The sequence below is a fragment of the Eptesicus fuscus genome, chromosome 9, assembly GCF_027574615.1.
Source record: "Eptesicus fuscus isolate TK198812 chromosome 9, DD_ASM_mEF_20220401, whole genome shotgun sequence".
Taxonomy (NCBI): Eukaryota; Metazoa; Chordata; class Mammalia; order Chiroptera; family Vespertilionidae; genus Eptesicus; species Eptesicus fuscus.
Genome location: NC_072481.1, coordinates 66,884,276 through 66,897,574, shown reverse-complemented (window position 1 = coordinate 66,897,574; position 13,299 = coordinate 66,884,276). Strand labels below are relative to the sequence as shown.

The 13,299-nt window shown below is 41.9% G+C and overlaps 1 protein-coding gene across 1 annotated transcript in view; it reads left to right on the top strand.

The window, feature by feature from the left end:
• Positions 1–6,692: 6,692 nt before the first annotated feature.
• The window catches only part of LOC103304272 (guanylate-binding protein 4-like), a 113,512-nt gene continuing 106,905 nt past the window's right edge, over positions 6,693–13,299 (top strand). The window contains 2 exon segments of the mRNA XM_054721286.1: positions 6,693–6,882; positions 10,884–11,011. Coding sequence (XP_054577261.1) covers positions 6,693–6,882; positions 10,884–11,011 — 318 coding nt within the window.

Genomic DNA, 13,299 nt, shown 5'->3' with positions numbered 1-13,299 from the left:
AAGCCATTGGGACTTGAGCTTTTATTGGTGGCAGTTTCAACCTCTGTACTTGGTACAAGTCTATTCAGATGAGCTATTCTTCTTGGGATAGTTTCAGTAGTTTGTGTCCATTTTTAATCTAATTTGTTGGCAGGTGGTTGTTCATACTCTTCCCCTATAATCTTTTTTTTTCTGTCAATAGTAATGTCCTCTTTTTCATTCCTGATTTTAATACTTTGAGTCTCCTTTCTTTACTTCTTGGCCAGTTTAGCTAAAAGTTTGTCAAAATTGGTTCTCAAAGCACCTACTTTTACTGTCATTGATTTTTTTCTATATTTTCTCATTATCTATTTCATTAATATCATTTACATAAATCTCTGTTTTTTCCTTCTGCTTGCTTTGGGTTTAGTTGGCTCTTATTTTACAGTGTTCTGAGGTGAAAGGATATTCATTGAGATCTGTTGTATTCTCAACAGTGCTCCAGGAAATATAAATGATATATTTCTCAGAATATGTTTCAGTCTGTCCTCTGTATCTCTGAGTGTTTCTATTTAATTTGTTAATTTAATTTGTTCATTAGATTCCACATGTAAGTAAAATCATATGTTATTTGTCTTTCACTGACTGGCTTACTTCACTTAGCATAATACTCTCTAGGATCTCACAGGGGAAGGGGAATTGAGAGATTGGGTGAAAAAAAGTGAAGAGATTAAGCAAATAATAAAAAAAATAAAACTCTCACATATATAGACAACAGTATGGTGATTACTAGAGGAAAAGGGGGTGGGAAGGTAGAAGAGAGGAAAGGGGGAATCAATGGTGACAGAAGGAGACTTGACATTGGGTGGTAAACATACAATATACGGATGATGTGTTATAGAATTGTACACTTGAAAACCATATAACTTTATTAATCGATGTCACTCCAATATATTCAATAAAATTAAAAAGAAAAAGAATATATCTCAGATTTATGCTAAATTAAGTCCAGTGAAATACAGAACAGTTACTCCTATAACTCTATTCCTTCCTATCTCCATTTAATGCTATTATTTTTACACTAGAGGCCCGATGCACAATATTCATGCTTTCCTCTGGCACCCGGGACCCATAGTTCCCTCGCAGCCCCTGCTTCGTCCAGAAGGATGTCCAGTCTAATTAGCATATTACCTTTTATTATTATAGATATATATTACAAATTACATCTATACATGTAACAATCACAACACAACATTTTGATAGTTATTATTTTACTAGCGTTCCTGTTGCAGGAAAAATCCTGCAATAGGGTTTCCTGCTGCACTCTACCTCACCCCCACTCCACTCCTCTCTTGTAACCCAGCCCGCCTCGCTCTCATTCCTTCTCCCCCGGCCCCACCTCCGCTCCTCCCTTCCCCTCCACCTCCCCCCCCCCCCCCCCGCCCGGCTTGCTTGCTTCTCCGAAGCTTTGCTCCCTTCAGCATCTCTTGGCTTCTTTCTAAGCTATCTTGACATACAAATTAGCCGCCATCTTTGTTGGGGTAATTTGCATACTCATCCTGATTGGTTGGTAGGCGTGGCTTGGCTGATGGGCGTGCCTTGGGCATGGCAAAGGTGCGGTCAATTTGCATATTTTAGGTAGGATATGATTTTATGTCTTTTAAAGAGAATGAAGAAGAAAAAATAAATGTATAGGGCTTGTTACAGTAACTTTCTTATAATTTCTGCTTCTCTGTATTCCTATGAGTTATATCTTTATTTCAATAGGCGGTGTAACCACTTTCCTCCTTTACTCTGCTTTGATAAATATATTACTTTTAAGTATAAAATAGGCCCTGCAATAAATTATATACATATTGTTGTTTACAATTGCTTTTTAACTCTTTGCACTCGCTTGCTTTTTTCTCGATTCCTGCTACCGATACTAACCGTGTCGAATCACACTCGACATCCGAGTGCAAAACGTTAAACCAGGTAAGAGGAGAAAGTAGAGGAATATACCGTCTTTTATACTTTATTTTCTAATTACACAATTCCCTTACTGCTACTATTTGTTTTTCTATGTGAATTTCCATTACCATCTGAGGTCTCTTGTTTCCTTCTTGAAAATCTCCTTTTGTATTTTTCGTATAGTCAATTTGCTAGCATTAAGTTTCCTCAAGTCCCCACACTGTTTCAAATAAAGTCAGTTCTTTGGGGGAGAACTTCAGAGACCTCTGTGATTATGGACTGCCTCTCTCTCTGGACAAATATCTCTGAGCCACTGCTCCTCCCTGGACAGGGGTGGTAGCCTCTGGTCTTCCCCACTTGCCTCTCGCAGCTTGGAAACTGAAAGGGCAGAGCAGGACAGCACAAATGTACTGTACCCTCCATCCCCTGTAACTATGTATGTGACTCCTTTTTCTTAGAAAACCGTGAGAATGTAACAGTTGCATAAACCTGCCAATAGGAATGTAGAGAAGTAGACTCAGTCCAAATTAGGCAATCTCTGTAACCCACGTCACTTCCCTACGCCCACCCAAATGACCAACCCTTTATAACCTATCGTGTTCCCGGGGCTCGCTCTTTCTTTGGTCTCACTGCTATGCTAGAAAGAGGCCAGGAGTCAAACCGGGGTTTGAATAAAGACTCTTTGCTTTTGCATCTGAGAAAAGGCTCCCTGGTGGTTGATTATTGGGGATCCCGAACTCTGGGCATAACAGAACTCCTTCCTGCAAGAGGCCCAGAAGGAGGGTGATCAGGCCAGGCAAGCATGGGTGGAGGTTGACAGCCCCAGCCTCCTGGAATTTAGTCTCTGCAACTCAATGTTGGAGGCAATGAGAAATACTGGTGGCCTGCCTCTCCCAGTGACATACCTTACCCTGCTTGAAAGAGGGAAGAGGGAGCCACATCTTGTTGACCACACCCACCAGGAACCAGCAATGGAGCTTTTGTCAAATTGAATTAGTTAAGAAATTCAGTGAAATCCAAGAACCCTACCCTTTGCTTAGCTTTCAGAAATTCCTTTTTTGTTTGTTTGTTTGTCTTTGAGTCAGTGCTTGTACTCAGTGCTTTCAGTTTCACATTACTCTAAATCCTTCACTTCTAATTAATGGGTCTTTAGGAATTCCGGAAAGTCACATGACATTGGACAAGTGAATAAAAGCCCAACCATCCAGTGAAAGAAATAGAAGTAACAGAAACCACTTCAACCTACACTGAGGAGAAAAAGGAGGTAAGAACTTTATTGCAAAAACACCATACATTTTAGTCATGCATATTAACTTTGTTTCAGAATGGATTTCTTGGTTTAGAAGTAACCCAGGTTCTGGTTGCCAGGTGGAGGAAGGATGAGGCTGGGTGAAAATGTGGAAGGGACTAAGGAGTACAAATGGGCAGTTGGAAAACTGTCACAGGGATGTAAAGTACAGCCTAGGGAATATAGTCAATAATATTGTGATAATTATGCAGGCTGCCAGGTGGGTACTAGACCTCTTGGGGGCTTCCCTTCTTAAGTTATAGAAATCTCTAAGAGCTATGTAGTATGCTGAAATTCATATAATATTGAATGCCAACTGTAATTTAAAATAAACTCTTAAAAATAAAATAAAGCATAACCCAGGTCCACTAGTTCCGATTTCTTAGTGCCAACTTCTTTATTATGCCTTACAAGTAGAATTTGGTCCCACTTTGTTACTATAAAGTTTTTCCTTTAAGAACCCACTGTGGTACATCACTAAACCCAACATTTTATTTACCTGACCTCTCTGTGCTATCAAGAACTTTTGTCCCTGTTTTCTAGAAACTGCCTCTGAATTCCTTGGCTTGGCATGAACTTCACTCCTCACCTACTTCTCTAACAGCAAAAAAGAGCACGTCCTTTTTATTTTGATTTGGGTTCTAATCAACCCAACCCTTAACTGCTTGGCTGTAATGTCATCATTATTTTTAGCCTCCAGTGAGAACAGTCAGTATGGGGTGGAGCCAGATGCAGGAGGAATGAGGGAGGGGAGACCTAGGACAGCTGAGAACTTGTCCCCTGTCTGCAGCACCCAAGACATGTAGGTTCCCACTGAACTAGCTCTTCCAGGCCCACTTTCATTAACAACAACAACACATGTCCAAGTACGAACCTCACACTGGAAGTGCAGACTTGGCACTGGAGAGCAGAGGGGCGGCAGGAGGCTAGTACTGGGCCTGGCTACCAGCAGCTCAGAGTCTCTGTTTGGATCAGAGGCCTCTCTGTGAAGCGACCAGCACTCATCCACTTTGTCTCCAGGGTGAGCTACCCCTCTGGAACCCTCCCAGGGCTACACAAACAGCCCTCCATGGGGAGAGGAGGAACCCATAGTCCCTCGAATGCCAAAAGGGGCTAAATCCTTCCTGGGATGGATGGAGTAAACCCCATCCACTTGCAGAGGCTCCTGGTGGAGTCTCTCCCCCTCCATCTCCCTGTCCCTCCTCAGACTGTCCCTGCACCATAACCACCATCTCAGCCCCACCTCCAGGCACTGGAGAAACTGAGAGAAAAGGTGGTCCTTGACTTACAGACAATTTAAATCCTGAAAGGTTGACTCTGGTTATTTTTGTATTTAAGAATACATAATATTCCCAAGACAGAACAAAGCTGTGTGATATAGAATACGTCAATTCATCACCAACTGCTAGAAATAACTATAAGATCTAAGAGTGTTTGTTTATCAGGCATTATAAGAACCATCTCAGAATGTCCTGTCATTCTTGCTGAAAAGTCAAGGCTTGGGGTACTTTTTACCATCACTTCAGATGACTGACTCTCCTGAGGAGGAACTTTGGAAACCAACTAACTACACACAGGAAAACTATTTCATTTTACTTATTCATTTGAACTTACCAGCTTTTGGATTGGGTATTTCAGTTTACTTACATTTTTTAAAAATTGTGTTAACTTATCTATTCCTACCCAAAATTTTAAATGTTCAGTTCAAGAAATAAACTCTGTAATTCCTCCTGCTTATATCACAGCGCTAGAAGATTAATGTTTTACTCCCCAATTCTGCTCCCAATCACCTTTAGACAAAAAAGAGAAATGGTACAGAGAAAGTATGTTAAAAATTTTTGTTATTTTCTGAGAAAAAGATTTTAGACACCTTATTATTTGTTGGCAATTTGCAGTTTACTGAACATATAAACACATTTCAACACAATGCCTAACACTACATTAATCATTAATTTTTGAGACCCTGTATGTTACCAGACTCTACAGGAATGAGTCAGAAAGGAATTTTTGCTTTGTCTATCACACTAAGAAAATGCAGGCTCACAGAGGTAAGTTCCTTTTCCAAGGTCTCATTGACAGGAAGTGATTTGAAGCCTAGTAGCCTCTCCAGAATCTATGCTTCAACATCCCAAGACTGCTCTGGATAAAGAAATGCTACTGTTCAGTCCAAATCCACACCTGCATTTAGAACTTTACCTCCCTGCACTCTTAGACACTCACTTTTTAGTCAATACTAACATAGGATTCAGTATGTAGAACATGATTTTAAGAGCATTAAAATTTCATAATATATTTTATCTTCCTAACGATGGTAATGACCAAGGGGTTGTAATTTTTAGTGTTGCCATTTTATGGAAGAACAAACTGAGACAGAAAAATTACTCTTTCCAGTGCACACAGCTAGGAGAGCATGGAGCACATGAATGTTGTGTAGGATTGTCTTTGAGAAAGTGAAGGGACAGTCAAAGCACTTTGACTACTTCCTGTCCCTTGATTGTATGAAACACCCACTGTGATGGAAACAGTAAAGTAGGACCTCTCCCAGCTGTGGGACTCTGGCAGCTCTGGGCACACCCAAAATCACCCTGGCTACAGCCTCTCTTCCCTGCCAGCCTAGAAACAAAAAATACCTTTTCATTCTAGTTTAAATAAATGAATTCCTGCATTCATAACTGTATCTGGGTCCTATAAAGATCTGGTCTATGGTATTTTGAGAGGGAGTCTCATTCTTTGTCTTCTTCTTCCTCTCAAAGTCTCCCCTCCTCCAACTGCTACAGCTCCCAGGATTCACTACATTTGTCCTCCTCAAGGTCACAGAGCACATTTATTTCTCTTTTGCTGAGAGGCCTTTCCTGACCATCCTCTATTTAAATTCAGCCCCCATGCTCCCTATCTCACTTTCCACTTGTTTTCTGCTGAGTACTTTCCATCACCTATTACACAAATACAATGCATGCTGCTTATTTGCTTTCTGTATTGTCTGTCTCCTCCCCCTAGAATACGGTTCCACGAGGCAGGAATTGATATCCATTTTGTTCACCGCTTAATACTGAGGACTTACAAGAGTGCCCATGGTAGGTGCTCAGAAAGCATATGCAGTTAACAAGAAATCAAATCACTCTGGAACTCAGGGTATTTTCTCTGGTTACTCCTCATCTCCTGCATGTCCCATTCTGCCTCTACTTACCCCCATATGTTAATGTTCTCAAAGCTCCATCATCAGTGTTTTGTTTTGCTCATTCTATTCCTTTTATGCATCATATGGGCAAGATTGTATTAGGGTTTATTTAAAGAGCAATATGATAATGTACACAAGGAATCTGTGCCAAGCTTAGCTAAATACTTATCTTTTAGAAACATACAAAATGTAGGAATCTGACTTATAAGTTGTACACATACTCATAGAGAGCTGAAAAGCATGTGACTTGTGTAACCATTAGATATGACTTTGAGATCTTGTGTTGTACTGAGTTGTTCCTCTGGGTTACAGCTCACCATGGCCTCAAAATACACCATGGAAGCCCCCATCTGTCTGGTGAAAAATGAGAATAATCAGCTGACAGTAAATCCAACAGCACTAGAGATTCTAGACAAGATCTCTCAGCCTGTGGTGGTGGTGGCCATCGCAGGTCTGTATCGGACAGGAAAATCCTACCTGATGAACCGGCTGGCAGGAGAGAACCATGGTGAGTATTGTTCTGGGACAGCAACCATTAGCTTGGAGATAGTAATAACACAGGCTGACCACACCTCCTTCAGGGTCATCTTAAAAAAAGCCTAACTTGTTCCACTGAAGAAAAGGTTCTAACAGCCACCACCAAATAAGTATCTTAAACCCCATTGTTCCAGAAAACCTCACACTTTCAGCCAGTAATAAGGGGTTTCCCAAATTAATCCAAAGATCCACCCATTATTCTTGATCCCATCCACTCTTTCTGCTGAGGAGCTCAGCTCCAGCAATTATTCCCTTCCTTTCTCTCCCATCACTTTTGCCCTAAATTTCGGGCCTTTTCAACTAGGACACAAATATTGTTCAACATGCCCTGTTTTCAAAAAGGGATGGAAGGAACAGACAGCACTATATTCTATATATGCCATCTCTCACTTGTTCTACCGTCCAATTTTTTGTTTATTGCTAAGCAAAACTTTGCTAAATTATACCGTCTTTTCTGTATCTAGTCTTTTCCAATATGTGAACGCAGAAGAGTGCACAAAACATACACTATACAAAGTTAATAAACATAAAGTGATCCTCTGTGTAATAACTGTCCATATCAAGAAAAAAAAACATCACCAGCACCCAAAAGCCCTAGATGTACCCTCTGACACCTCACTAGAGCTGACGAATGTTTTGATTTTCATGGTGCATGCTTTCACTCTTCCTTTGTATGCATTTTTAAGAATGGCTTAAGTATTATATAAAGAGAAGTCCGTTCAGGTATTCTTTAGAATCTTGCTTCTTTTGCTTAACAAAAAGTTTAAGTTTTACCTAGTTTGTCATATTTATCTGTATTTATTTATTTTCACTATTTTATAGTATGCTATTGTAAGAAGATACTATATTTATGTGTTTGTTGTTGATGAACATTGGTTTTGTTCTAGCTATTTTAGTTTTGTGAATGATGCTGTTATGAACCTCCTCAATTCTATATTCTGGTGCACAAATACACAAACTTACCTTGTGTGACAGACCCAGAAATAAAATTGCTGGGTCATGGAGTATATATGTTGTCAGCCTTTCTAGATACTTTCAAACTACTTTTCAAACTTTATATGCAATGTATATGTTTATAAGTAGTAATTGAGAATTCTCCACAATCTTATAAAAATTTGGTAAAAGACATTTAAAATTTGATGATCTGGTGACTTATATAGGTGCATAATATTTTTCTTATTATAAAAAAGTTTGAGCATCTTTTCACATATTAATTTACTCTTTGCAGTTCCTATTTCTTGAAGTAATTTTTCTTTCCTATTAGATTGCCCCTTTTGATTCATACTGATTTTTAGAGTAATCTGCCTATAACTCATTTCTGTACTTCATTTCTCTCTATGAAGACCCCACACCATTTTTTATATATATTTTTATTGATTTCAGAGAGGAAGTGAGAGAGGGGAGAGACATAGAAACATCAATGATGAGAGAGATTCATTGATTGGTTGCCTCCTGCATGCCCCCTACTAGGGATCGAGCCCACAATGCAGGCATTGCCCTTGACTGGAATCAAACCCAGGACTCTTCAGTCCCCAGGTGGATTCTCTATCCACTAAGTCAAACCAGCTAGTGCCACACACCATTTTAATTTTCAAATGTCTTCCTCTGTGTCTCATAAGCTCAGCACCATTATGGGTTAAACCTCAATACACTGAACTTGAATGATTGCTAGAAATATCTCTCATTGTCTTTCTCTCACTGTGTCTCTTTCTTTTTGTCTCAATCCTCTCCCTTTCCTTTTTTTCTCCCTCTCTCCTTTTATTTTCCCTATTTGTTTCTAACAAAACATTTTGTCTCAGTCTTTCCTGTAGAGAAATTCTAGACCAGTCATCAGGGGAGAACACTTTTTTTTTTTGTCTCTCTTAAAATAATTAATACATCTTTTTTGATTATTAAAGTTTGGAGAATCCTAAGGAAGAGAGGTCAGTTAAGAAGTTTCAACACCATCCTTTTAATTCTACTCAGGATAACATCAGGTAATAAAATAACAAGGTGCTGTTTCATTGCTGAGGAGGTCCCAACCCTCAAAATATTTTAACACACCTAGGCATAGTCAATAATAATGTAATAATTATGTATAATGCCAAATGGGTCCTTGTAATATCAGTAGGAACACCAAGATGTACAATTGAATCTAATCTACACTAATAAATGAGATAAATGCTAATTGACCATACCTTCGCTATGCCCACAGGCAATCAGAGCGACCATGCAAATTAACCCAACAAAGATGGTGGTTAATTTGCATACACGGAGGGAGGGAGGAGTGAAGACTGAAGACAGCATAGAAGGAAGAGGGAGGGAAAGTGGAAAGCAAGGCGGCTACTGGAGGGAAAGCACTGGCGGTGCATGTGGGGCGGGGCGCACAGCGATGGTGGCAGCACGTGGCCACGCAGGAGGAAGTGAGCGCGGAGTGTTGGGGCGCGCAGGGATGGCAGGGGCATGCAGTAGGTTGGGTGTGCAGGGTGGGGCATCCCGCCTGCCCTGCGCGCCGAAACGGGAGAGATGGGGAGGCAGGAGAGGTGGCGGTGACAGGAGGAAAGCCCGCTGGAAGTCTTGCAGGAATATTCCTGCAATGGGTCCCTAGTATAATATAATGTTGAAAGTAAACTGTAAATGGAAAAACAACAACATCTAAATTGTGACTCTACCACCCAACTCATAAAACCGAAAAAAAAAAAAAAAAGGATTGGTGCCCAGTCAAGATCCAGGAGCAAGACCAGGTCACTACTTTCTTCCCTTGTTGATAATTTTTTTTGTGTGGGGTTTTACCTCTCATAACTGAGAGTGATGATCTTCAATTATACCTACCTTTTCTCATTGGGAGAACTGGGAGTTCAGATTAAAACTGTATTACTAAGCAAACAATCAAATACTATCCCAATGTAGGAGAATGGAGACCATCTCAGGCTTTACACCCTCTCTATGGAGAACTCACTGGATGTGGACATAGAATGGCCTGAGCCAAGCTGATTCAACCACCCCTACCTACGAATTCCATCATGTCCATCTCTAGTCCCCATTGAAGGAAACGTTGGCCTATGGCAGATGTTAAAAATGTTGAACTGTTGAACAAGATATGTCACACACAGGTTCTTGGATATACCAATCGCATGCTCTCCACCTGTTGGTTTAAGCCTTTTGAAAGAGGAGCAAGCACATTTCACAGTTTTGTTTTCTGTTTTCACTTCCATTATATCCCCACCTGAGGCAGGGAGGAAAACAAAACAAGACTCATCATTTCCTTGAAAAGAAGAAAAGAAATAAGAAAAATACAGGAATAAAAGGGAAGGAAAATTCAACAAAGCTAATTATCAATCTAGGTCCTGGCAGGAAACACAAGAACCTCTCAAGGGGTAACTAAAGAATGTTTAATAGAGGGACTCATACAAGGTCATAAGCAGGTCACAGAGAACTAATTAGAGATGAGGAAGCACCGAGAGGGTGGCAAAAGCAATGGCCAGGGAATTATAGTCACTCCTATAGCCTGAACAGCCAAGCAAAAAGTAAAACCGGAATGTGGCAAAGACCAGCACTTTTGGTGGAGCTAAATGAAAGGGCTGTGACCCACTGAGAGGAACAGAGGCACTGGGACACCAAAGCTCACCATGGGGAAGTGAGAGGAACACATTCCTGACCTCTAGTCTCATGCTGGCGCCTCCCACTGGTAGAACTCCACCAGAACCTGAAGAACAAGGGAACTCATCAGTGTCAGAAAAAAATATAAAGGTCAATAGAGGTTATAGTAATTCTGAAATGTGACATAGCTTGAACCATTGATAGTTTGAAGTGAATAGGGAGCACAGAGTGTTTATGAGAAGTATAAAGGTTGGATAGGCTGTCCTTGCTGAAATGAAAGCAACCTTCCTCCCAGCCTGGCACTCACATTCTGATAACTTTAACCAATGTAACCTATGGGCAGCCTGGACTATCTGCTGTTTCTGTATAGCACATTCTCCTCTTCCTTTGCAGGTTTCCGTCTGGGCTCCACAGTGCGGTCTGAAACCAAGGGCATCTGGATGTGGTGTATACCCCACCCCTCAAAGCCAGACCACACTCTGGTCCTTCTGGACACTGAGGGCCTGGGTGATGTGGAAAAGGTAAGGCAAAGAGTCTTATTTGTTCTTGATAGTTCATATATAGTTTAATTTGCAACCTCAATTCATCTTTTATAAAATATTTCTGTAAACTACAGATCCAATTAAGAATAATGAGGTTAAATTTTGTTTTCATGAATTTACTTTCTTGGAAACTCAATACTTTCCTTATTAGGTATAGATGTTCTGATTTTTATAGTTGGTTAAAAGGTACAAGATAACAAACACTTTTTGGGCATCTAAATTCTAAGGTTTTGTGTTAACAACTGTAGATATGCATGATTGAGGAAAAGGCCCAGAACCTCATTGAGAGATAAGACATATGCAGTGTTATCAGCACCGGGTATCATAAATACAAAGAATGACATATTTAACCAGCCTTCAGGATACAAAAAATATCCAGTAGGAAGCTATAATTATGAGATCAATGTACTCTACCAGTTAAAGTGTGTGTGATTGATAGGCTTGAAGGTAGGAGACATGAAAATGGCATTTCAGTAGAATAACATCTCTCTCTCTATATATATATATGGTGGTAATATGCAAATTAGCCGGGCATCGCGACCAGCTCAGGAGGAGGCTGCATCACAATTGATCAGGAGGAACTGTGTGTGCAGATGGGCTGGAGGGGACTGCATGCTGCCCCAGCGCCAGAGGACACACACCAGGGGTGAGGGCTTGCTCTGAGGATCTGAGGCACAACTTAGAGCACACCCCCAGTGGGTGGTTGCAGCAGCCAGAGCAAAGCAGCCTCGGTCCCAGATAGCTGGCAGCAGCTGGAGCAAAGCAACCTGGGTCCTGGGTGCCTGGCAGTGGCAAGAGCAAAGTAGCCCGGGTCCTGGTGGGTAGCAGGAGCATCTGGAGTGAATTGGCCCGGGTCCTGGGTGCCAGTGGGAAGCAGGTGCCGGAAGCCAGGGGAAAGAAGGTCTATTCTTGCATGAATCTTCATGCATTGGGCCTCTAGTCCTACCTAATAAGAGAGTAATATGCAAATTGACCCTAACTCCGTTACACCCAACAGCCACGTCCAGAAGCCACACCCACCAGCCAATCAGGAGCATATATGCAAATAAGCCCAACCAAGATGGCTATAGCCAGAGAGAGCAAGGTTTCCCAGGCAACGGAGGAAGCCAAGCTTTCCGCCTGCCCTTGCAGGCCTAAGCCTCCACTCAAGCTACAAAGTTTCAATTATAGAAGGTAAACAAATCCAAACAGAAATGATGGTAGCCACGGAGCTGGAGAGAGCAGGCTAGGTTTGCCCCTGGCAATGAAGGAAGCCAAGCTTTCTACTTGCCCTGGCTGGCCTAGGCCTCCACTCCAGGCTACAAAGTTTCAATTATAGAAGGTGAATTAATCCCCAACAGAAATGGCTGCTGGCCATGGAGCGAGCACGAGGCTTGGCTCTGCTATAGGCTACAAAGTTTCAGTTGTAGAAGGTAAATAAATTCCAGATACCAGGGCCTCCGCTTGGGTCACCAGGGAACGTGGCTGGACTGCAAACCACCACAGGCACCTTGCTCAGGCCACCCCACGACCCAAGGGAACCCCCATCCTGATCTGGGACACGCTTCAGGGCAATCCAGCTGGCCCCCACCCCTGAACCAGGCCTCTATCCTATCTAATAAAAGAATAATATGCAGATTGACCATCACTCCAACACACAATATGGCTTCCCCCATGTGGTCAAAGATCTTGCCCCCATGTGGACACAAGATGGCCACCACAAGATGGCCAGCAGGGGAGGTCAGTTGGGAGGCACCAGGCCTGCAAGGGAGGGCAGTTGGAGGTGATCAACCCTGCAGGGGAGGGCAGTTAGGGGTGATTGGGCCGGCAGAGGAGGGAAGTTGGGGGCAAACAGGATGGCAGGGGAGCAGTTAAGAATCAATCAGGCTGGCAGCAGAGTTGTTAGGGGGTGATCAGACTGGCAGGAAGAAGCAGTTAGGGGCAATCAAGAAGGCAGGCAGGCAAGCAGTTTGGAGCCAGCAGTCTTGGATTGTGAGAGGGATGTCCGACTGCCTGTTTAGGACCACTGGGATCAGGCCTAAACGGGCAGTCAGACATCTCTCGAGGGGTCCCAGATTAGAGAGGGTACAGGCTGAGCTGAGGGACACCTGCCTCAGTGCACGAATTTTATACACCGGGCCTCTAGTATTTAAATAATTTCCAAAAACACTTCAGCTACTCCATACACGTTAATTAATGTTTTAGCCCAAGTGTCTGGGCTTTAGAGAAGAATTCCTCCATGACTTCTATAAATTCATGAGCTAGACCCACCAAAAATATACATAAAT